This window comes from Blennius ocellaris (genome assembly GCF_963422515.1).
Source record: "Blennius ocellaris genome assembly, chromosome: 12".
NCBI classification, from domain to species: Eukaryota; Metazoa; Chordata; class Actinopteri; order Blenniiformes; family Blenniidae; genus Blennius; species Blennius ocellaris.
Genome location: NC_137661.1, coordinates 1,368,355 through 1,390,075, shown reverse-complemented (window position 1 = coordinate 1,390,075; position 21,721 = coordinate 1,368,355). Strand labels below are relative to the sequence as shown.

The 21,721-nt window shown below is 40.5% G+C and overlaps 2 protein-coding genes across 2 annotated transcripts; both read right to left on the bottom strand.

Moving 5' to 3' along the window:
• Positions 1-1,765: 1,765 nt before the first annotated feature.
• Positions 1,766-6,389, bottom strand: agxta (alanine--glyoxylate and serine--pyruvate aminotransferase a; the record flags this gene model as incomplete). The annotated part of the gene is made up of 11 exons (XM_080506956.1): positions 1,766-1,873; positions 1,963-2,091; positions 2,174-2,269; positions 3,206-3,275; positions 3,367-3,465; positions 3,551-3,635; positions 3,719-3,789; positions 3,867-3,967; positions 4,049-4,113; positions 4,328-4,520; positions 6,234-6,389. 11 exons carry the CDS (start codon positions 6,387-6,389, stop codon positions 1,766-1,768), a joined length of 1,173 nt encoding a protein of 390 aa, XP_080363082.1.
• A 1,764-nt stretch (positions 6,390-8,153) lies between these two features.
• Positions 8,154-15,305, bottom strand: LOC308137097 (allantoinase, mitochondrial; the record flags this gene model as incomplete). Its single annotated transcript, XM_080505671.1, has 11 exons — positions 8,154-8,303; positions 9,915-9,947; positions 10,036-10,208; positions 12,123-12,261; positions 12,363-12,549; positions 12,621-12,714; positions 12,935-12,980; positions 13,090-13,236; positions 13,337-13,451; positions 13,706-13,857; positions 15,159-15,305. The coding sequence occupies 11 exons, from the start codon at positions 15,303-15,305 to the stop codon at positions 8,154-8,156; spliced, it is 1,383 nt and encodes a 460-aa protein (XP_080361797.1).
• Positions 15,306-21,721: the final 6,416 nt, after the last annotated feature.

Below are 21,721 nucleotides of genomic sequence, written 5' to 3'. Positions count from 1 at the left end.
TTAGTTCATCATTCATATTCTTCACAAAATAACTTTTTTTTTAATCAAACCATTGTTTTTTTTAAACGGTTTTCTGTTGCTTGCGATGTTTGTATTGTTCCACAAGGTGGTGCCATGTGGTGGAAAAACTCTATGTACACATGTTCTTCCAGTGGTGTAAATATTTCGTGGTAATATAATATTTGCTGACGAATGTTCAACATCCTACCTAGCGGTTTGAATCAGTCTAAATCACAACTAATCTAATAAAAATGTTAATCCTTAAATCGAATTGAAAAAAAATCTATCTATCTATCTATCTATCTATCTATCTATCTATCTATCTATCTATCTATCTATCTATCTATCTATCTATCTATCTATCCATCTATCTTTTCATTTGTTTGTTTGTCCAGTAAGACTTTGGAAGATGCTTCATATTTTGTTGTTGTATTATGATTTTGTGTACTGTAAAGACAAATTGTAAAAAATGTTTAGTACCATTGAATGTTGAAGAACCACTATTTTAGGCACAATAAAGTATAATCAGTGAATTATGTCTTCAGTTATAGATAGATCTTATTTCTTATTTTAATTGATGTTATTTATCCAACAGAAAACAGCATATTTTGAATATGTCATAATTCTCGGGTATCTTCAAGTGAACTTCAAGTATCATTTAAGTGCACTGAGAATGACACAAGAGTCCCTTTTCTGGGAATCCAAATTCTGTCATCCTCGACTATAGGCTGGGTGTGCTACAGGGACAATGATCAAAACATAGAATATACAGTATAAATCATGGAAACCATAATACAGATTATCATCTGATGTTATATTTTCATTTTCTCTAAGATGACTTTAGGGTTACCTGGGTGGAAGAAGGCGTAAAAGGTCCGAGGTAGGGAACACTGAAGAACTGCACACTGTACAATAATACACAAATCCTAATATTACTTTTTTTCTTAACTCTTGTGTGCTTCTTCTATTGTATACTGATTGAACCTTAATTTAAATAGCTATCTAACTGAGTATACTAATGTCTGAGTGACTAACATGAATGTAGTTGTAGTTGAAAAACATGGAAATGCACATATTGGAATCTACAATCATAATTAAATGCTTGTTGTGCCAGCGTTTCATAAAGGCTACACCACATTTCTTGTTGCAGAGTGCCAGCATCATTCATTCATTCATTCATTCCAGAAGCTTTGCAAGATCCTTTCAAAGGGGTTTTACCTCTAAATATTGTTTAATTGTGTGTGTGTGTGTGTGTGTGTGTGTGTGTGTGTGTGTGTGTGTGTGTGTGTGTGTGTGTGTGTGTGTGTGTGTGTGTCAGCAAGAGAGAAAAATAAACTCAACTGTTACTGTTTCTTTACTAAAACTCATTCATACCTACATTGTGTGTTTGAGGGAGTGTGTGTATTGTGTTCATGTTTACAACACACACATTTATAGCAGCTGTGTTTTGACCTGAATTGTTAGCATAATCAGTAATATCACAGTCGGAGACATTAATATTTCCCAAGTTGTTAACTCAGTGTTGCAACCAGCAAATTTGTAAAAAGTGACTATTTTTCATGAACTGTTGAATTTTGTCACTAATCTGCTATTTATTCTGTATTCTGTTGTTAATAAAAACTGGATTTATAAGCTCTGATACCCATCGAAATTAAATCCAATCCAGAGTGCAACACAACGAGAAAGACCCATGTTTATTGATCACTCTTCCTCATGACAGTGGAGCTGATTGATAATCGTCCTTCAAGGACCAGACAGAAGTGATTCACACTTTGCTCTTGTGGCAGTGTTTGAGAGCGTCTCTCACTGCTGCCAGCACCATGTCCACATTGGCCTTGTTGCTGTTGCTGCCCATCAGTCCCACACGCAGCACCTGGAAACACCACACACAACAGAAACAGCTCATGTGAGCAGTCAAGACGTAGAAATGAAATGAAAGCAGGCGTCCGATATTGTCTTTACCAAACCAGCTGACGGCCCGAGACCTCCAGAAATCTCCAAGTTATGTGTCTTCATGATGTAGCCTGTGATTTCTTTCCAGTCGTATCCATGAGGGGCCACGATAGTGGTCACTGTTGGTAGCCTCGCTCGCTGTAACCAACCGTTGACAGTATATACTGAATATCCACAGACATATTATCTATATGACAATGCAAACAATGTTAAAACTCACCTTTTCTTTGACAAATAGTTTGAGGCCCATGCTCTCCAGGCCTTCATGGAAATACTCCGCTGCGGCTTGATGTCTTTTCCATGATTTCTCCAGACCCTTAATTCAATCAGTGACAGAAAACCATAGATTGGCTGACTTTGGATTAAAATAGTAGAATTTTGTTCATGTTAAGCGCATTAATTCTTACAGACATGGCAGCTGTTGCGACTGTGAATTGGCTTCACATTAAACTAATTAGAAGGATGGCCTTTGTGTTTATTGTTGATAGTTTTACCTTTTTGCTCTTATTGCAGCATTTATTTGGTCATTGTGATTTTTTGTTTTCTTAAACAATTTCGTCTTTTTAACTTTTTAATTTACTGCATCAGAGCAGCTTTATTTGCTCATTAACTGAGTTTACCTAATTTATTTGTTAATCTTTACAAGGTGCTCCAGAGGTTGCAATGAAAAGTTTCTGTATTACCGCCTGTGGAGTAAAACTGTGGAACAAACTATGTGGAGATAAAGCAGATTGAAACATAACTCAGTTTATAAAGAATTTACATTTGTGGCACTTGATAATGAATATGGGGGTTTGTTTGTTTTGTGGATAATGTTGAATTGATAAATATACTATAGAAAATTCTAGAATAACTGATGTGTTTGTATGAATGTACAGACACATGAAAACACTGTTGAGCAAGGTTCAATTGTTGCATTATGTGTCAGACGCAGACTAATGCTGAATTAAGAAAAAAATAATTGATTAAAATGCACAAGCACTTGAGTGGTAGGATTAGATCAGTTGAAACTTTATACTGTTCATGTACATTCAGACAGATTCAGTTGTCTTCTCTGTTTTTTTCTTGATTTGGTTTTTTTGTTTTCCATGTTCAAACTACATAAAGATATCAATCTCAATATCAACATAAGTACACACTAATGTATTGGTATTCTGGCAAATGTATCATTGACCTAACAGTTAAAGTGCCTCCTGATTAATTTGCTCAGTGCTCAGAGTGGATACGCCAGGAGAAAACCTTTGTGTCCCACCTCTTCAGCGAGGACCGCCAAGCTCTCCCTCAGGGAATAATATGAAGTGACTGGCCCTGTGTGGTGGTACCTGTAGAGGGGAGAGACGGCCCACACGTCCACATACAGCTACGTGTTGCCGGAATATTTCTAATAAAATGTTCAAAGTGTGAGGGTTTTACAGTCTTGCCGGCTTGTCATCACATCCCCAGTAGTTGGCGAGCCAGCTCAGGTCCAAGAAGAACGACAGAGGTTTTGTCCTCCGGCTGAAAATCTTTTGGCTTTAAAAAAAAAAAAAAGAAAGAAAAGGGAATGAATACTTTTGCTATTTTCAGCGATTTGAAATACACAGGAAGCAGTTCTCACCAGGCCCTCTCGCTGAAGGAAATGGGAGCCGTGCCAGGAGGGGCGTTCAGGACCTTTTGAGAGCCCGTATACAGGATGTCTATCTCTGTGATCACCAAACAATAAACTCATGTGTCAGAATAACAAAGGAATAATAAAGGAAACCCTTGGCCAGATTTATCAGTCGACCTTGCTGGTCCATGTAGAGAGGGGTTCCTCCAATCGAAGCCACAGCGTCAACAAGGAAGAGGCAGTCATACCTGTGGGCGCAAGTCAGAACGTATTAGCTGTCATCGGGTCATCTGTCGTGACCAACGCCATGAGGCCGGATTCTCACTTGTGGCACAGCTGTCCGATGCCATCCAAGGGGTGCAGGACCCCCGTGGAAGACTCTCCTTGAGTAAGGAAGAAGACTGCCGGCCTGTGCTTTGACAAAGCCTGTGGTACGATCACAGTGGGAATGGAAAGGGTTAACACTGAGCGTAATCCTTAGAGAAACCTGATGTCTGGTCACAATACCTTTTCAATGTCTTCATTGGTGAAGTAACCACCAGGAGGGGCGGCTATGGTATTCACTCTGGCCCCTGTGTGACATTTTGTTCTTATTAATATCATTATCCTCCCACGTGACGACGTTTTGAAGAAGTTTGAACTGGAGAATCCACTGAACTTCAAAAGCCTCATGGTCACCCAGGATAATGTGACGGGTTCAAGTTTCAAGAGCACCGTCTTTGTCTTGGAAATACATCAAATCGCTAATGTTGGACTTGTCGTTGGATTCTTGCGGGCCACACTCACCTATCCTCTCTGCGATGTCTGTGGCTCGCTCTCCCCAGATCCCGTTCACTGCCGTGAGCACACAGTCCCCCGGCTCCACCGCGTTGAAGATGGCACACTCCATGGCGGTGTGGCCGGTGCCGCTCACGGCGAAGGTCACTTTGTTTCGGGTCTGGAACAAGTACTGGATCCCGCTTTTGATGTCGCTCATTACCTGTGAGGCACAACGGGCCAACAGCGGTGATAATAAGTTTAAATCAAAAACACGTTAAGTTCTGCCTTATATCTCTTAATCCACAGTGTGCGCAATATTCATTAATATAATATCGACATAATACAGAGGTACAACAGGGACCTTTTGTTGGTCAGCTGGTAAATTGTCACCACCTCAGTTTCCCAATTTAAAATACAACAAGTTGTGTGTGGTATAAAATTACATCATGTTTTCATACATGTTTTGGTTATTGCAATATTGTTACACAACAGAACACAACTTTTGTGTTTTTGAAGCCTCACTGGTCATTAAATCAACAATTCCACTGCCAATCCAACTTTACCAAAGCTTTTCCTTTTACTATGATATAATAAATATGAAAAACAATCCATAAATAGCAAACTAAATAGGCAGTGACGGGTGGCCCCCGACACTTTGACGTCAGTATGATGATATTTAGTGTCACTACAGCTACACTAACAACTGTTTTAAGAACATTGTTCTTGTCTCATAAAGAATTATGTGCGAGTTCACTCTCAGAGTTTCAAGGACGACCTGTGTCAGCACTTCAAAGAATCTCTGTGCTGCTTTCTGTAACCTTCAATGTCTACGGTGCAGGAAGCACGTGACTCTTTCTCAAAACAATCCTGCCTTTGAGAAGGTGCTGTCTAACTCCATAGTGAGACAAACTACTGGATAACCATGCACACGTTGTACTGGGACTTTGTCACTTCTTGCAAGAATAATGTAATAATTGTGTGGACGGCAGGAACACTGCTACTGTGTTCGCACATCATGGCAGGTGTAAAGAATCCTTCTGCACATGCTCAGCTGATGGACAATAACAACAGTGTTTGCCTCCAGAGTGTCATGTCTTCCAGTGCCTTTTCTCCTGAGACTTCATCGTTTCATAGTTGAGAGTCACTGCAATAAACAATCCACCTTCATCATGTACCCCCATCGTTAAAGTTTATACTTTATTGTTCTCTGCACACGTGTGTGACTGTGTGTGTGCTTTCATTACACAAACAACCAGCAGCACCTACTGGAAGGTCCAAAATGAAAACAACATCATTTTTCAGTGCTTTTAAATCAGTCTCAGTGGGATTCCTGTGTATTCTGTCTCCTTGAGTTTGTTTTTTTTATGAGGAAATTCTCCTGGCAAACATCTAAAGACATCTAACATATTAAGGCTTCCTGATATTTAGCAACATTCTGCAGATCATTTCATAAAGCGTGAAGATTGAATAATCAACCAGAAACTCAGACTTTGGGTTGAGAAGTAATACAGTAATACTCATTTTGTGTAATTCATGCAACCACTGTATAGCTAAACCAAAATCCAACTTATCTGTAATTTTTAACTAACCTTTCAACCGTTAAACAACTATTTCAGGTCATTCACACCAAACAGGCCTCCACACAATAGTTATGCACTTAAGCTGGTTTTTTCACAGAGACAGACCTTTCTAGAATTGGCTGCAGTAGAGAGATTCACCCTGACCCTTCAGAGTCCACATGCTGCTATAAGAAAAAGTCCTACTGTAATTTGTTGTCATGAAAAAAATCACTTAAACATATTTTGAAATGCTAAAATGAACTGATCTGTCCAGTACAAAATGTAAAAAAAAGAAAAAAAACAACCCAAAACTGAACCACCACTTCATCCTCTATTTGTTAGGGTTAGGATTTCTGAGCTTCTTCATTTGTCACCTCAAAGGTCTCTGGATGCATGTGTCCAATAACGGGCTTGGCTCCAGCCTCCAAGATGCGAGGAGGGACATTGGAAGGTCCTGGTCCAAACATGCAGCGATGAGGGATCACCAGGGGCTTCTGCAGACATGTTGGCGGCGGGACGGAGAGCGACATGTTTCCCACGGGGGGCAAATGAAGACAAACCACAAGTGGTTGCAGAGAGCAAGTGAAGTAATGCAGTGTGGAGCAGCACACCCCTCGGCCTGTCCAGTGAGCTCCTCTGTCACAAGTCTGTCAACATATTCTGCCTTTATCTCCTGTGGTTCTTCTGTCAACACTGCGCAGTGTGTTCAGATGATTCCACTCCATGTTGGATTTGTTTTTTCTCTCTCAAAGATAAGGAAGTCACCCAACATATGTGTTAATAATTGACCGGTGAGTCTCCACTAAATCCAGTTTAACTCTTTCACTGCTGTGCTCAAGCTCCAGTAATGAGGATTTATTTCTCTAACATCGTGAATTAACTTCACTATTAAATGCATCAAGCCAAATCATCCGATGGTTTCTGGAGATACAGCTCAGGCTTTATCCTCTTCAAGAGTTTTCCTCCAGGGAGGTACTGGGGCAACAGAGGGGAGGACAAGTTCTCTTTAAATACAATGAACTTACCACTAGAACACCATGTTTGACTTCCAGTCAGCCAGAATGCCAGCTATTGCTCTAGATTTCACTGTAATATGTGTTTTAGGTTCAATGATGGAAAATGTTTAAAAATCCTTCCTATATCTTAATGACATTACATCCCAATAATCAGAAGTTGCACCGCGTCCTTATGTGGTATTAGTTTCAGTTCTGTTCTTTGTCCTTTAGTGAACTTTAATTTTATCACAACAGTTGCCATTAGGAATTGTAAGAGAATCAAAGTTACGTGAATAAAATTGAATTTTAATGTACACTTTATTATTCTTCCTTCTGCTCCCTTTCATTCTACGATTTAAAAACTTGTATTCTGCAATGTGGTGAAAACATTTATTCTGCTTTGTGTTGTATAGGTGTGGGTGTCTTGTACTCTTGTACTTGTTGCCTTGTTTAGATTTGGTTGGAAGTGATGAGGTAAAAATTAAAAAAGGCCAAGTAAGTCCTTGTAGGGCCATAAGGGGCAAAGAGAAATTCTTCAAATTTGAAAACAAATTGTTGAATGTGAGAAAAATCTGAGAATCAAAAGTAGACATATGTGTTGAGCTGCACACGTTGAATGTCAGTGTTACAGTAAATGGGCTGGATTCATTTTTACCCAAAGAAAAATATGTCAGAATTCAGGATACCAGTATCCCTCCATTATTGTTATTTTGTGCATATTGTCATCCGTGTGTGTGTGTGTGTGTGTGTGTATATACACATACATACATACATACATACATACATACATACATACATACATACATACATACATACATACATACATACATACATACATACATACATACACAGAGATGTATATATATATATATAAATATAGCTACATCTATGTATACTCTTTCGTGTATACCTTGTTATATAATGTGGTATTGAGTCAAGTATGACCTGTGTTCACCTTTCAACAGGGGACATTCAGCTAATATAGGTAAACAGAGCAGTTAGGACAAAGTGGTGAAAGAGTCCCCCAATAATTATTTCTCATTCACGTTCTCTTAACAGATAATAAAATGTCTCTTTTCTGGAACCACATACAACTGAAACAATCTCCAGTCCAGAGACGCCACGCTGTTTGTTTTACATGAGGATTATGTGTGAGAAATGCAAATAAATGAAGCCAAATGAACTGAACCATCACGAGTCAACAAAACTGTTTTAAACCACTTGTTTAATCAGGTGCTCATGCAGAATGTTGTCACCAGCAGCATCAAGGACCCGGTAACTCCACCTCTGTGAGGTTTATTACTTCAGCTTAGCGTGGCACGCCTGAGGGACGAGGAGATGCTTCCCCAGCGGCTCGGGGCAAAAGCTGCCATCTCTGTATACCAGCTGCCCCCTCAGGACGGTGGCTCGCACCACGCCTTGCAGCGTAAGGCCGAGGTACGGAGTGAGCTGCACACACAACACAGCTCGGTTCAACCATCTCTGTTTCATTCGAATCAAACTTTACCACGTATATAGCTTCATTTGGATCATATTTCTACACATGCGGGATGTGTTAAACTACAGGAAATATATTGTGTGTTCTCATCATATCTATATATTTGTACTTTCAACAAATCAAATGCCATTCTTTAAGAACGGTTGAATTCTCCTATATTGGGATAAAATAAGATAAACAAGACATAACCGTATTACTAATCCCACACCATGACAATTGTTTCCGAACTCATTTCTCTGATAGTCATTTGCTTAAAAATCACAATTTTCAATCTCTATATAAAGTATAAGCATGTATTGAAGTGAAGAGTAAACTCTAATCACTCAGAGGGTGTGATTAATGTTACCAATTACTGATTTTAAATAATTACTGGTTTTAAATAATAAGGGATTTACAGAGAATGAAGACAGACCATTTATGAAACAAAATTATTAAATATATTGAAACCTCTTTCATTACTTGATGTTTTGCAATGACATGGTAAATACATCGTTCTTGCAAACAGATCATATACTGTTCACGTTTCAAGGCCTGTTACACAACTTTGAGACAATGGTTTTCATAAAGATTTAAGTTTATTTGGATGTCTAACGAGTTCTTTTTATTCTTGGTTTGAAAACGACCTGATCCTTTAGCTTATCATTGTCAAAAACAATTCTGAAATCATAGAATTGTTTGACACACGTAAGCTGACTTAATGCAGAGGAAGAGTCGCAGGGTCATTATAATATGTGTCACTTATTCATTGGTTTATTTTATAAATACTATTTCGAATAAAGAATAAAAGTCTTCCCACAGCTATTCAAAAAAAATTTGAATCAAGAGAAAACAACGACAACTTAAGAGGACTGTGTATATTTGAAAAAGGTGGTGCGAGAACCAACGTGAAATACAGATGTGTTTCTATTCTGGGAGTTGGTTAATGGAACGTCTCAGTGACAACTTAAAACTGTGCAAATCAATGTTCTGCTTCAAAAAAACAGTAAAAAGAAAAATAATTATTGGTTACAATGAACAATAATTTCTGTTACTTCTTTTTGTTTGGTTGGGTTTTTCTCATGTATTACTTCTGTTATGTTCCATATGAATTTTTTCTCCCGTATTACGACTGCTATGTTTATTATTATTATTTATTTATTTTTTCTTTCTCCAGATTCTTTTTAAAAATGTGATTATATTTTTTGCATCACTGGTGTCTGGGGTAACCACACGGGTTTTTAAGGGAGAGGCTAAAATAAGCCTTGGCTTCAGCCTAATACAAGGATATTGTGGAAACAGTGAAAAATCACAGGTGTGTGAACTTGTACCATGAACTGAATGCACAAAAACTCATCAACTGCACTTATACTGAAACTGTAACCGAAATAAACCATTCATTCATTCATTTTCTAATTACCGAGTGGGAAAGAAAAGAAACTCAAGCTATGGATTTCACCCCTTTTAAGACATCTTTATCATAACAAAATGTCCAATAAAAGAATTTTTTTTAACATATTCTTGAAAGAACAATTTGTTGTCATTCAGTTATTTTTTGTTTGGATGTGGTTTAGTGACTGTATTACCTTGTTCTTATGCTGGATGCCTTGCTCTTGAACCTGGAAAGTAACACAGAACATAAACCACAGCGTATCCAACCTCTGGTGGTTAACAGAGCGGCTCACACACACACACACACACACACACCTCGTATTCTCTTTCAGGGTCCCATATGACGAGGTCTGCATCGTAGCCCGGGGCCAGGCTGCCCTTCCGGCTGGCGAGGCCACAGAGTTGTGCAGTTTTGTGGCTGAGGAGCCTCACGACGTCAGCCAGCCGGAAGCCTCGGGCACTGGCCGAGCTCCAGAACAGAGGCAGTCCTGGGGACACGGAGAACCGAGTCCACGTCAACACAAACTTTGACTTTTTTCACACCAGCCTCTGTTCTAAGGGCGATTCCTTCTCCGGTGTGTCAAAGTGTCAGCGCTCTGATGTCCGCCGTGGCACGGCGCCGGCCTGAACTCACTTCTTGTTTACCTCCACGTGAACTTTGCCAACTGGGGAGGCTTTGCTCGAAATCCCCAAAGTCAACATTAAATCCCTGGCATAGTCCAGAAATCCCTTCAGATTATTTTTTTTCCATTTTAAATTTTGATTGTTTCTCTCATGTAAGGCCAAAACATAGAAACAGAAAATACACCGAAACAAGATAACAAATTATTTCATAAAATACAGAAAATAGGTTAGAAAAAGGAAAGCATACAAATAAGAATGCCAGGAAAAGTAATGACATCAGGTAAAATTGGTCATAGATATGATTGAACAGTATTATACTAACCAAGATAAGATAAGCTAGATGATCAGTTGTGAAACTTTTTTCCCCTTTTAATTAACCCCCACCCACCCGCTGTCATCCCACCCCCTCCCACCAGTCAGGGGTGTTCACTGTAAGTTTTATTTAGGATCATGCATGTCAGATACAGTGGAATTGTTAAGTTACACTCTTCGGTCTGTTTGGAACAGCACCCACATTTCTGTATAGATGTCCAATTTCCCATTTATTCTATAAATATCTCTCATATGACGCAGTTTCTGAAAGGGCAGTAAACCATCCAGTGATTTGGATTCTGTGGCTCCTATGTAGACAGTGAGTTGAAAACATCAATCAAACCATGACACATGGGTCTGAAAAAAATTGTGCCAATTGATAATTATGACAATAGATCGTCCCAGATCACTCCAGTGAAGAAGAAATCTCTCTGTGAACTAAAGAGATGGACCTGTTTTCCTCCTGAATGCATATGATGCTATTTATCATAGCATCCTGTTACAGAGGCTAGAACATCATCAGACTTAAAGGTACAGCACTGAACTGGTTCCGATCATATTTATCAGACAGGTTCCATTTTGTTCATGTTCACGATAACTCGTCAGTCCAGACTGAGGTTAAACATGGAGTTCCACAGGGTTCTGTCTTAGGTCCTATACTTTGTACTTTATACATGCTTCCTGTAGGGAATATTATTAATAAACACTCTATTAACTTCCATTGTTATGCAGATGACACACTAATCTATTTATCTATGAAACCTGATGATAATAACCAACTTTCTAAACTAGAAGCTTGTCTTAAAGATATAAAGGATTGGATGAGCCATAATTTCCGGCTCCTGAACTCTGATAAAACCGAAATTATTACATTTGGCTCAAAACATCTGAGAGACAAATGATCTAAAGAAAAAGTCACACTGGATGGTATTACTTTGACCTCCAGTACCACTGTGAGGAACCTGGGAGTTATTTTTGACCAGGATTTATTCTCTAACTCACACATTAAACAAATCTGCGAGACTGCCTTTTTTCACCTACGCAATATTTCCAAAATTAGAAACATGCTCTCAAGCTTCCGTCTTGTGGAACCAGATCCCAGTGTCACTTAGGGAGGCTGAAACCGTCTCTAAGGACTGGCTCAAAACCTTTCAATTTACTACAGCTTACAGTTAGGGCTCCCTCTAAATAATAATAATAATAATAATAATAATAATAATAATAATAATAATAATAATAATAATAATAATAATAATAATAATAATAATAATAATGTCCCCATCCTGTCTGTGTAGAAGGCTTTCCCTTTTGAGTCTAGACTTTTTCCTGTTGCTGCTTTTTTCTTTCTTTCTATTTTTACAGTTGTTATTTAAACCAATTATTATTTACAGTGTCACATTGTGCTTCAAGCTGCCAAAGAATAATAAAAAAAAGTCTTTATATGTGCGTTTGTCATGGGTCAGTACCGAACTGTAAAGAGGAAATCCCTCCCCAGGCCTGGGTGAAGTCTCCACTGTCCAGTTTCTTGAGGTCGGGGGTGCAGGGAGAGTGATCGGACACTACCATGTCAATCTGTCCGGCTTTCAGCGCCGACCATAACTGCTCCTGGTGAGTGAGAATCAGCACAGTAGCAATCAGAGAAAGAGTAGATTTCTGCTGTACATGATCTTATTATATATATCTGCTGTAAAACACGCTAGATTTACCCGATTGTTGGATCCTCTGATAGGGGGGCAGCACTTGAACTGAGTGGCTCCTGCTGGAATGTTTTCTGCACACAGGCTGAGGTAGTGGTGGGTCGTCTCCACCGTCAGCGGGGCTCCGGCCTCCCGTGCTTCCATGATCAGTCTCAGCGGCTTTGCAGAAGATAAGTGAACTATGTGACAGCGTACCCTATAAAGAGAGAACGTCAGCATAAAAAGGAGGGACTGTGACGGTTTGGTTATTTATCAAATGCTTCTCACTGGTACTGCAGGCAGAGCTCGGTGACCATGCGGATAGCCTCCACTTCCATGACATCTGGCCTGGACTGAAGAAAAGTGGAGTACTGGCAAGGGTCTGACATGTTGGGGAAATGGCAGCATTTGTTACTGAAAGCCAACCATCTTAATTTCACAGAGTTTATAAAAGATGGCAGATATTTCGAGCTTGGATGGTCAGAGTACACATTATTGCAATCGTACAATGATGTGTATTGACAAAAATACCAGAACATTGGGATTTGAAGATCTTCCAAGCTCCAACATCATCCCAATTTAAGACAATGTAAATCTGTTACCACCACTTTCTGCTGTGCCTTCCTGAATGTCCCTCTCAGCGTGAAACTGGTGAAGATAAGAGGCAAAAGGTACACATCTGGACATGTACAGAATGTTCATAATGACCAATCGTACTGAAGGGGTTTGTTGATGAGGACTACGGTCAGTAATTTACCAGCAGGACACTTCCTGTGCCTTGCAGCTGCTTCATGGCTGCGTGCAGATCGCACTCGGTCACATGAGGGAACTCGTCCACCCCGCTATGGATGAGAAAGCACTTGAAACCCGCTACCCCAGCCTGAATCATGGGCCGAAGTTCAAGCTGTTCAGGAGATACACATTTGTTTTGGTCGTACAATTTCATTTCAGTAGCGCTTCTTTATTTGTTTATTTTTCATTATCACAGGTGTTTCATGTGTAACCTGATTGCCAGGAATCACTCCCCCCCAGAAGGCCGTGTCCACGAAACATTTCCCAGACGCCTCCTGCATCTTTTTATGGAAGTTGGTCAGTGTTGTGGTGGGAGGGATGCTGTTTCTGTGGGAGTAAGAGGAACAAGAAAGAATCAGCTGCAGTCGTGCTTTCACCTTTAGCTGTGACACACTCCAGGAATACATGAGACGTGGACGGGTGAGTGTCACTGTCAGGTCTATCTGATGTTTGCCCAAAGGAGAAACTTTTGTTTACTTTACTTTCACAACGCATTCACTTGTCTGGATTCCCCCTCACACCAGCGACCCCGTCAGGTCAGGCGGTGGGCAATGATTGATGGTGGGTGTCTCCAGACTTACAGCGGCATGTCGACAATCGTGGTCACTCCTCCAGCTGCTGCGGCCCTGGTGGCCGTCCAGAAACCCTCCCAGGAGGTGCGGCCCGGTTCATTCACATGGACGTGGCAATCGACAATCCCCGGCATCACGAGGCTGTCGCCAACGTCCAACACCTGCAGTCACAGTGACAGTCTCAGGGTATCACCATCAGCCACATGGAAACACTTCATTTTTTTACATTCAGGTAAAAGCGGTATGAAGTAAGGTTCCTTGTTTGTTTTAGCTAAAGTCGCATTTCCAGTTCATCTGGCCTCTATGGTCTTGAAATAGCAAATGTACACACAGCCCTCTGCTGAACGGCTCGTCACGAATCCACGGAGATCTTATGACAACTTAGCCTTCTTGCAGAACGGCATTCTGGCAAATTATCAACTGAGAATGAAACAAGTGGTTCACAACTCTTTGATTTGTTGACATTTTATAAACTTAAATTTTTTGCTTCCAGTTGTTTGTGGGAAGTTTTGTCTGCTGCGTCTTTAAACCAGACTGGACGCGTTAACTCATATTATTCTCTCACACCTGACATGAGAGCACAGGGAGATAACACTGTGCACTTGTATTTACTTAATGAGCTGTCGCAATTACTCCTGTGAGACTGTCCGTCACTTTCACTACTACAATGTGAATCACAAGTTAAAATATAAACACAATATTTCTACATTGATGTTGATGGATCAGTCAAGAAATGTAGTATTTGCTTGTTCGTGTGTGATTTTCAGGATTTTTTTATAATCTACTTCTTTTTCAGTCTGATGCACCTTACACATGATATAATGAAAAACTAAATTGAATTTGAATAAATCAGCTTTTATTTACCCAACAAAACCCAGCACACGACATTGTTTTATTATATTATACAATAAAAAATTGCAAAGATGTGCTGTGTGCACTTCTCTTAGTCCACTCATGTCAACAGGAATGCTGTTGAAGCCATTTAAAAAGTTGGAGTCAGAATTAATATTATATTAGTTACTCGGTAGATTAGAAACAAATCCCAAATGTGCTTTGTCTTTCTTGAACGAGCAGAATTGTTGTTTTCAGGAGAAAGTGTGTTGGTGTCATGTCAGAAAGTCCACACAAGTTATTTGATCTCATTGGGTGGGGATGGCTTGTAAAGATCTGCTTATCGTGACAATAAACATTACTGTGAATCTGCTGTTGCCTGGAAGAGAAACAGTTCAAATCCATGCTACATTTCATAAGGAAAAAACAACTACAACAGCAAATCAAACTCAGTTCTTTCTTCAAATTTGACCCAGACAAGGTTACCCCACCCAAAGCATAAACTCTACCAGGGACTCGTGGTTCAAAAGTCTTCCCTTGTTTTGAGGCACACAACCGGAAACTCTAAATAATAAAGTGAGTTATTTTGCATGGTACCAAACCTTCAGAATATCAGGGAAGGTTGGCTTACCTTACAGCCAACATCCTGAGAAGAGCTGCCGTTGGAGAGTATTTGATGTATTTTTCCATCTTTTATTACTATGACAGCAGGGCAAACTATATCACCAACCAACACCCTCTGACTTCTGACGGCGCTGACACTTGATCCGAGCTCCATGTCAGAAGATACTTCTTCAAATCTTCCTCTGCACTGCAGATGAACTCCTGCTGCTCCGTGTCCTCCAGCCGGGACGCCACCCCCTACTGAACAGGTCAAAGGACTAGGATTTATTGACTTTTTTCCCCCTTTTGCATTATTGACATTTCACTGTGCACAAGCCAGTCATGTTCAGGAAAATGTCTGCGGACTGATCAGTCAGTCATTCTGCATGTTTTAAAACACACTCATTGCAGTCAGTGTGTTAGGAGGAAATAAAACTTGTGAAAAATGGCAGAAACAAACACCAGTTAGGGAAACTCCTCATGGTACTCAAGGTTTAAAGCAAGATTAAAGAAATCCAGATTGGACAGAAATTAAACTGTATGAATCCACTTCCACAGCCATTTGTACTTACCTCTGACAGGCTATATATACGGTAGAACCTCTGAGGAAGGGACACTGTGTACTGGGCCACACGACACTGTCCTTCCAGAATCTGCATGGCCTGCTGTGTTTAACACGCCATTCATCTGTTTTTATGGCATCCACACTATCAATGCTGAATATAAGCATTGCACGAAGTGAAGGATTTTCCCCTCAGTAATTGTTGCAGTAGTTTGCTCTGTTGTCTGTGGAATTGAGACGATTCACTGAAAGAAACAGTGATCTTGTTCGTTTTCTTGTTATTTTTCTTCCATGAAGTTCCACATCATCATTATGTTGCACTTTGATCCACATTCTGTTGAACCATGTTAATCAAAAGACAGATATTAACAGTCCAGTTCATTCTATATTTTTTGGGATTCATGTTGGCTACTGTCAAATCCCATTTAAGATTATTTTCCTTACAATAAACAATGTGTATATATTGTTGGAATTCGTACCTGTGTTCCCCTGAATTCCTGCATGTTCGTTTGATCCGGGAGAGGCAGAAAGAGAGTGTTAATTTCTTCAATAATGCATTTAATAATCACACAAACAAGAGTTTACAAAAATGCATATCAGATTATACAATGCTACAAAATTCCATATATCAGAGTTTACATCTATACGAGCTCGGACCGTTCTTCCCTGCAGACCCAAGAATACAGACCAGGTTTACAATGAAGCAAGGCCCCGTTACAACGCGGGGTTCATATTTATACATTTGCATACGACACCTCAACCTCACATTGGTCAGTTCCTCGTGATGTATGCGTTGCTATGGTGAAGTTGTTATTCCTTTGTCTCCAAAACTGCTTAAAACTGGTTTTACTCAAAGCTTGTCATTCCGTGGGACCAAAGTAACCTCTGACCTCTTATCTGTTCCAATCTTACCTTGACCATGAATTGTGCAGAATGGAGCACTGAGGAGACATCGCCAACCAACTAGGAATGTCCCTGAACATTAATTTATAGTTTTGTTTTTCCCAACTTTAGCAGTGGGAGAAATCCCAGCTGTGTAGGAAGATAACAATACAATGTCTTCAGTTGTCCCACAGAAATCAAATGTTTAACTTGTATATTCCTTCAATATATATATATGTTGTAAATTTTTTTGTATCTCCTCCCACTTGGAGAGATTTTTAAAAAGCATGGCATGTCGTACCATTTTTATGCAGATGAGCACAGCCCCCTGACACCCCTGCTCCACTGTCTAGGTGACATTAAGGCTTGGTTAGCCCAGAACTTTTTAAAACTGAATGAGGGAAAAACCGAACTGATGGTATTTGGATCAGCCCTCACGGACTTGGGATCACTCGAATATTATTTGCATCCCAAAGTCACCAGCCTTGGCGTCACCATAGACAGTGATTTTAGATTTGATAAACAGATCAATGGCATTTTAAAATCGGGCTTTTATCATCTTCGACTTTTATCTAAGGTTAAGCCGTTTTTATCTTTTAATCTTTTTGAGCAAGTCGTGCACGCTTTTATTTCTTCTCGTCTGGACGACTGCAACACACTTTATTCTGGCGTTAGCCACAAAGCACTTTATTCTGGCGTTAGCCACAACGCACTTTATTCTGGCGTTAGCCACAAAGCACTTTATTCTGGCGTTAGCCACAAAGCACTTTCCCGCTTGCAGTTAGTCCAGAACGCTGCGGCACGACTTTTAACAGGGACCAAAAAACGAGAACACATCACCCCTATCCTTGCATCTTTGCACTGGCTCCCTGTTAATTTTAGAATTGATTTTAAAATGTTGTTGTTTGTTTTTAAAGCTTTGAATGGACTGGCCCCTCAGTACATTACAGACCTCATTCAAATGTACCACCTTTGTTACTCTGGTCCCAGCTCTCTGCAGGTCCTTCACTAGGTCCCCCGTGTGCTTCTGGGAGTTTTGCTCACCGTTCTTGTGATCATTTTCAGCCCACGGGGTGAGATCTTGCGTGGAGCCCCAGATGGAGGGAGATTATCGGTGGTCTTGTATGTCTTCCATTTTCTAATAATTGCTCCTACAGTTGATTTCTTCACAACAAGCTGCTTACCTATAGCAGATTCAGTCTTCTCAGCCTGGTGCAGGTCTACAATTGTGTTTCTGGTGTCTTTTGACAGCTCTTTGGTCTTGGCCATAGTGGAGTTTGGTGTGTGACTGTTTGGGGTTGTGGACAGGTGTCTTTCATACTGAGAACCAGTTCAAACAGGTGCCATTAATACAGGTAAGGAGTGGAGGACAGAGGAGCCTCTTAAAGAAGGAGTTACAGTCTGTGAGAGGCAGAAATCTTGCTTGTTTGTAGGTGACCAAATACTTATTTTCCACCATAATTTGCAAATAAATTCTTTAAAAATCAGAATGTGATTTTCGGGATTTTTTTTTCTCATTCTGCCTCTCATAGTTGAGGAATACCTATGATGACAATTACAGGCCTCCCTCATCTTTTTAAGTGGGAGAACTTGCACAATTGGTGGCTGACTAAATACTTTTTTGCCCCACTGTATGTACTTCATACCTTATACCGGAACTTGCTCCCGACATTTCCCTATACTTTAAATTTGATGTATTAAAGATGCATCTTTTAAAAACTGCAGTAGTGCCTTCTTAATGTTACTTGAAGCTTCCCCAAGAATATTACCTAAATCAAACATATTCTTCTCCTTCTCTAAAGCATGTTGGAGTATTTTCTACTCCTCTGCGTATTGTCTGCACTCTGTCAGTACATGTTTTACTGTTTCATCACACCCACAATAATTACATGACCCTGATTGATGTTTTCCAATTCTCCAGAGTGAATGGTTCAAGCCTGAATGCACAATCCTCAATTGAGAGACAACAGTTTCTGCTCTGCGATTTCTATTTGGACTTTTTTTTGTAGGAGACTCTCTTTGGAATTCTATACAAATGTCTGCCTGTCTCACTATTATCCCAAGACTCCTGCCACAGTTCTAATATTTTATCACTGATAAGGGACTTTTCCTCAGTTCGGCTCAAGGGAATTTCAATACTTATGCTTTCTAACCGCAGAGCTTGCTTAGCTAAAATATCCGCTTCTTCATTTCCCTCAATGCTAACATGGGCTGGGACCCAAACAAATGTTACCCTGAGGCTCCTGGATGATAGCTGCAACAGAAGATGATACACTTTATACAATAAGTCCATGCAACAGGATCTTCCCGGATCAAGATGGTGAATCACAAGAAACTACGTTCAAATGGAGGTTATCAGAGAGCAGGAAGTCTGTCCTGGGTCTCCACCATGTGCTGGACAACAATGGAACATGGAAGCTAGTCTTTTGCCTTTGCTTCCTGTGCGTCTCTGCTAGAGGACCATTTCTAGATGAGTTGATGTGAATGAGATTTGTCTTGTAAAACGTCAGGAGTCGTCAGATGGTGTTCAGTTACTGTGTGATGTTGTCTTTGATGTGATATGTGTAGGGTTGTGAGTTAACAAGTTAGTAAAGCAAAGATTAGCATGCAGACCCTGTGTCTGTGGCAGAGCTAACGTTGGTTTACAGGTTGATAACTGCTCCTAATATCATTATGTATAGAACTCAATCACTGTAATATAATCAACACATCTTCATGAAGTTAAACAGTTATATCATAGCATCAGGTTTAACTAATCTCAGGTAAAGCCCAGTTGTTCCCACTTCCTTGAAGGAGTTCAGTTGTTGTCCTGCTGGAGTGAAGCTGGTGTCTTCTCCTGTAGTTAGCACCTCCTGCTAACTGTGGTTGCTGGTTCTGCAGCTGTAAAAAATTGACAATATGTTTCTACAAATATTTGCTGCAGATTGTCGTGACAACGCGATGAACAACTTGACGGTCCCACCACAGCTTCCAGAGATGGAGACCGGAGAGGGGAATGTGCTTCACGGAGTGGTCCAGATTTTGAATGTAAGTTGTTGTTAAATACAAGTATTTCCAGTAGAACCACGTCATTTTGGATGTAAATGAAATGAGAGGAAGATTGAAGACCACAATAACGTTTTCTAAGGTAACTAAGGCAAAAATTAAACTGAGCAGGTCTAATGATGGTCTTTGCTTGTGTTTTGCAGTACATTAGTGGCACTCCCACTATCAACAGACAGACCCTCGCGGCGGAGGTGATGGGAGTTGCAGCGATGTTTTTGAAAAATCTGAATGACGAGCAGGAGAAAATCGGTGCTCTGGAAAAAGCGCTGAAGGACCTGCATGAAGAGGTGGAGAATGGCCAGGAAAGAACAAGCCATGGGTTTCTCTCGGTGCAAGAAGATTTCTTTCCAGAAGTGACTTGTTCACCTGAAGAAAAGCACCTGGAGGAGTTGGACCTCGCAGAGTCTGTCAACAGGTATTTGTCCTCTCGTCGTCTCTCTGATGATTTTGAGTCTTTTAAACAAACAGACCAATACAATAGATGCTAAGTGTTACAAATATTCAACAACATTGTGCTTTTGCAAGCTGTGTAATGATTGTTTATATTCCATTGTGAATTCTTGCAGCAAACACGTGGTGGAGTGTGACGGTTGCAGCTCTGAGGAGGATGAATATATTGAGCCACTTCTTGCCAGCATCACCAGGTCCAACAGCAACCATGTGGTGGAGTGCGACAACTGCAGCTCTTATGAATATGAATATATTCAGCCTCTTTTCTCCAGCATCACCTTCAGTGAAGAAAAGTCTTCAACCAATGAAAAGCACCTGGAGGAGTTGGACCATGCAGAGACTGTCAACAGGTATTTGTCCTCTTGTCGTCTCTCTGATGATTTTGAGTCTTTTAAACAAACAGACCTGAGAAGAGACAAGTTTAGTATTTCTTAACCCCAGAATATTAATGTGTGATTTTTAACTGTTAGCCTGCTTTGCTCTCACACCAAATGTTTGGCTCTCTGGCTGCAGCAGAGCAGACATTTCTCATAGTTCTCTGACGGTTGGTGCTGAGGAACCAGCGATGGACTCCAGTTCTTACCCAAGTGGCTCCATAATCTCATCTCCCACCTGTGATTATCTGGTGGAGGCTCTCCTGGGCGAGGGTTCTTCTGGAACCGTGCTCCGGTGCTTGAAGAAACCCTCAAATGAAGTGGTGGCTTTGAAAATAGTCAGTGTCTTCATCCAACAGGCGAAAGAGGAGGTGAGACGATAAAACACTCGTTACCATTTCACTTGGTGCCTCTATGTTTATGTAGCAGTTGGTTTCATGTGGCCTTGTGTGGTTCCAGGTGAAGGTACTGAACTACCTCAAGGATTTGGGGGCAGAAGAGTTCCACATTGCCACCTGTAATGCTTCCTTCATGTTTGAGGGAAGCCTCTGCATCGAGTTCCCCATGTTAGACATCAGTCTGGCAGACTACCTGGGAGAGCGGGGGAAGCTTCCACTGGAAGACATCAGAGCACTTCTCCATCAGGTTTCACCTTCTTCTCTTCTTTTTCTCTTTGTTTTGTCATCTTGTTCAACATCTCCTGATTCCATGCTTTGGTTTACTAAAACTCTCCAGCTGCAACTTCCTTTCCATGACGTAGCTTGAATTTTAAAGTCAGAGAACAGAAATGATGAAACACAGTAAAGTATTTGCAGCGTGTTTAGGGTTGTAGATGGATGTGTAGCTTCACTTCTTTAAAACGGTAGTAAAAATGGTGATGCTTTTGAAATGCATTTCATTTTGAGTGTTGTCGTGTCTTTTCTTTCAGCTGGCTGAAGCTCTGAGTTTCCTGAAGGAAGCAGGAGTTGTTCATGCTGACTTGAATCCCAGCAACATCATGCTGGTGGATCGAGATGCAGAACAACTCCAAGTACAAGTCATTGACTTTGGCCTGGCCATACGCAACCCCTTGGAGAAGCAGTGGAAATACGTGGGCAACTTGTGTTACAAGTATGTGAACCACATCTGGACTACATATCTGGAGCACATGTGGATCTGCACTGTGAGCTGACTTCTCAGGTTCTTCATCAGACCACCTCATCCTCACCTTCCTGTGTCTTTTTCAGTCCTCCAGAGATTCTGCTGGGGAATTTCATTGACTACACTTTTGATGTATGG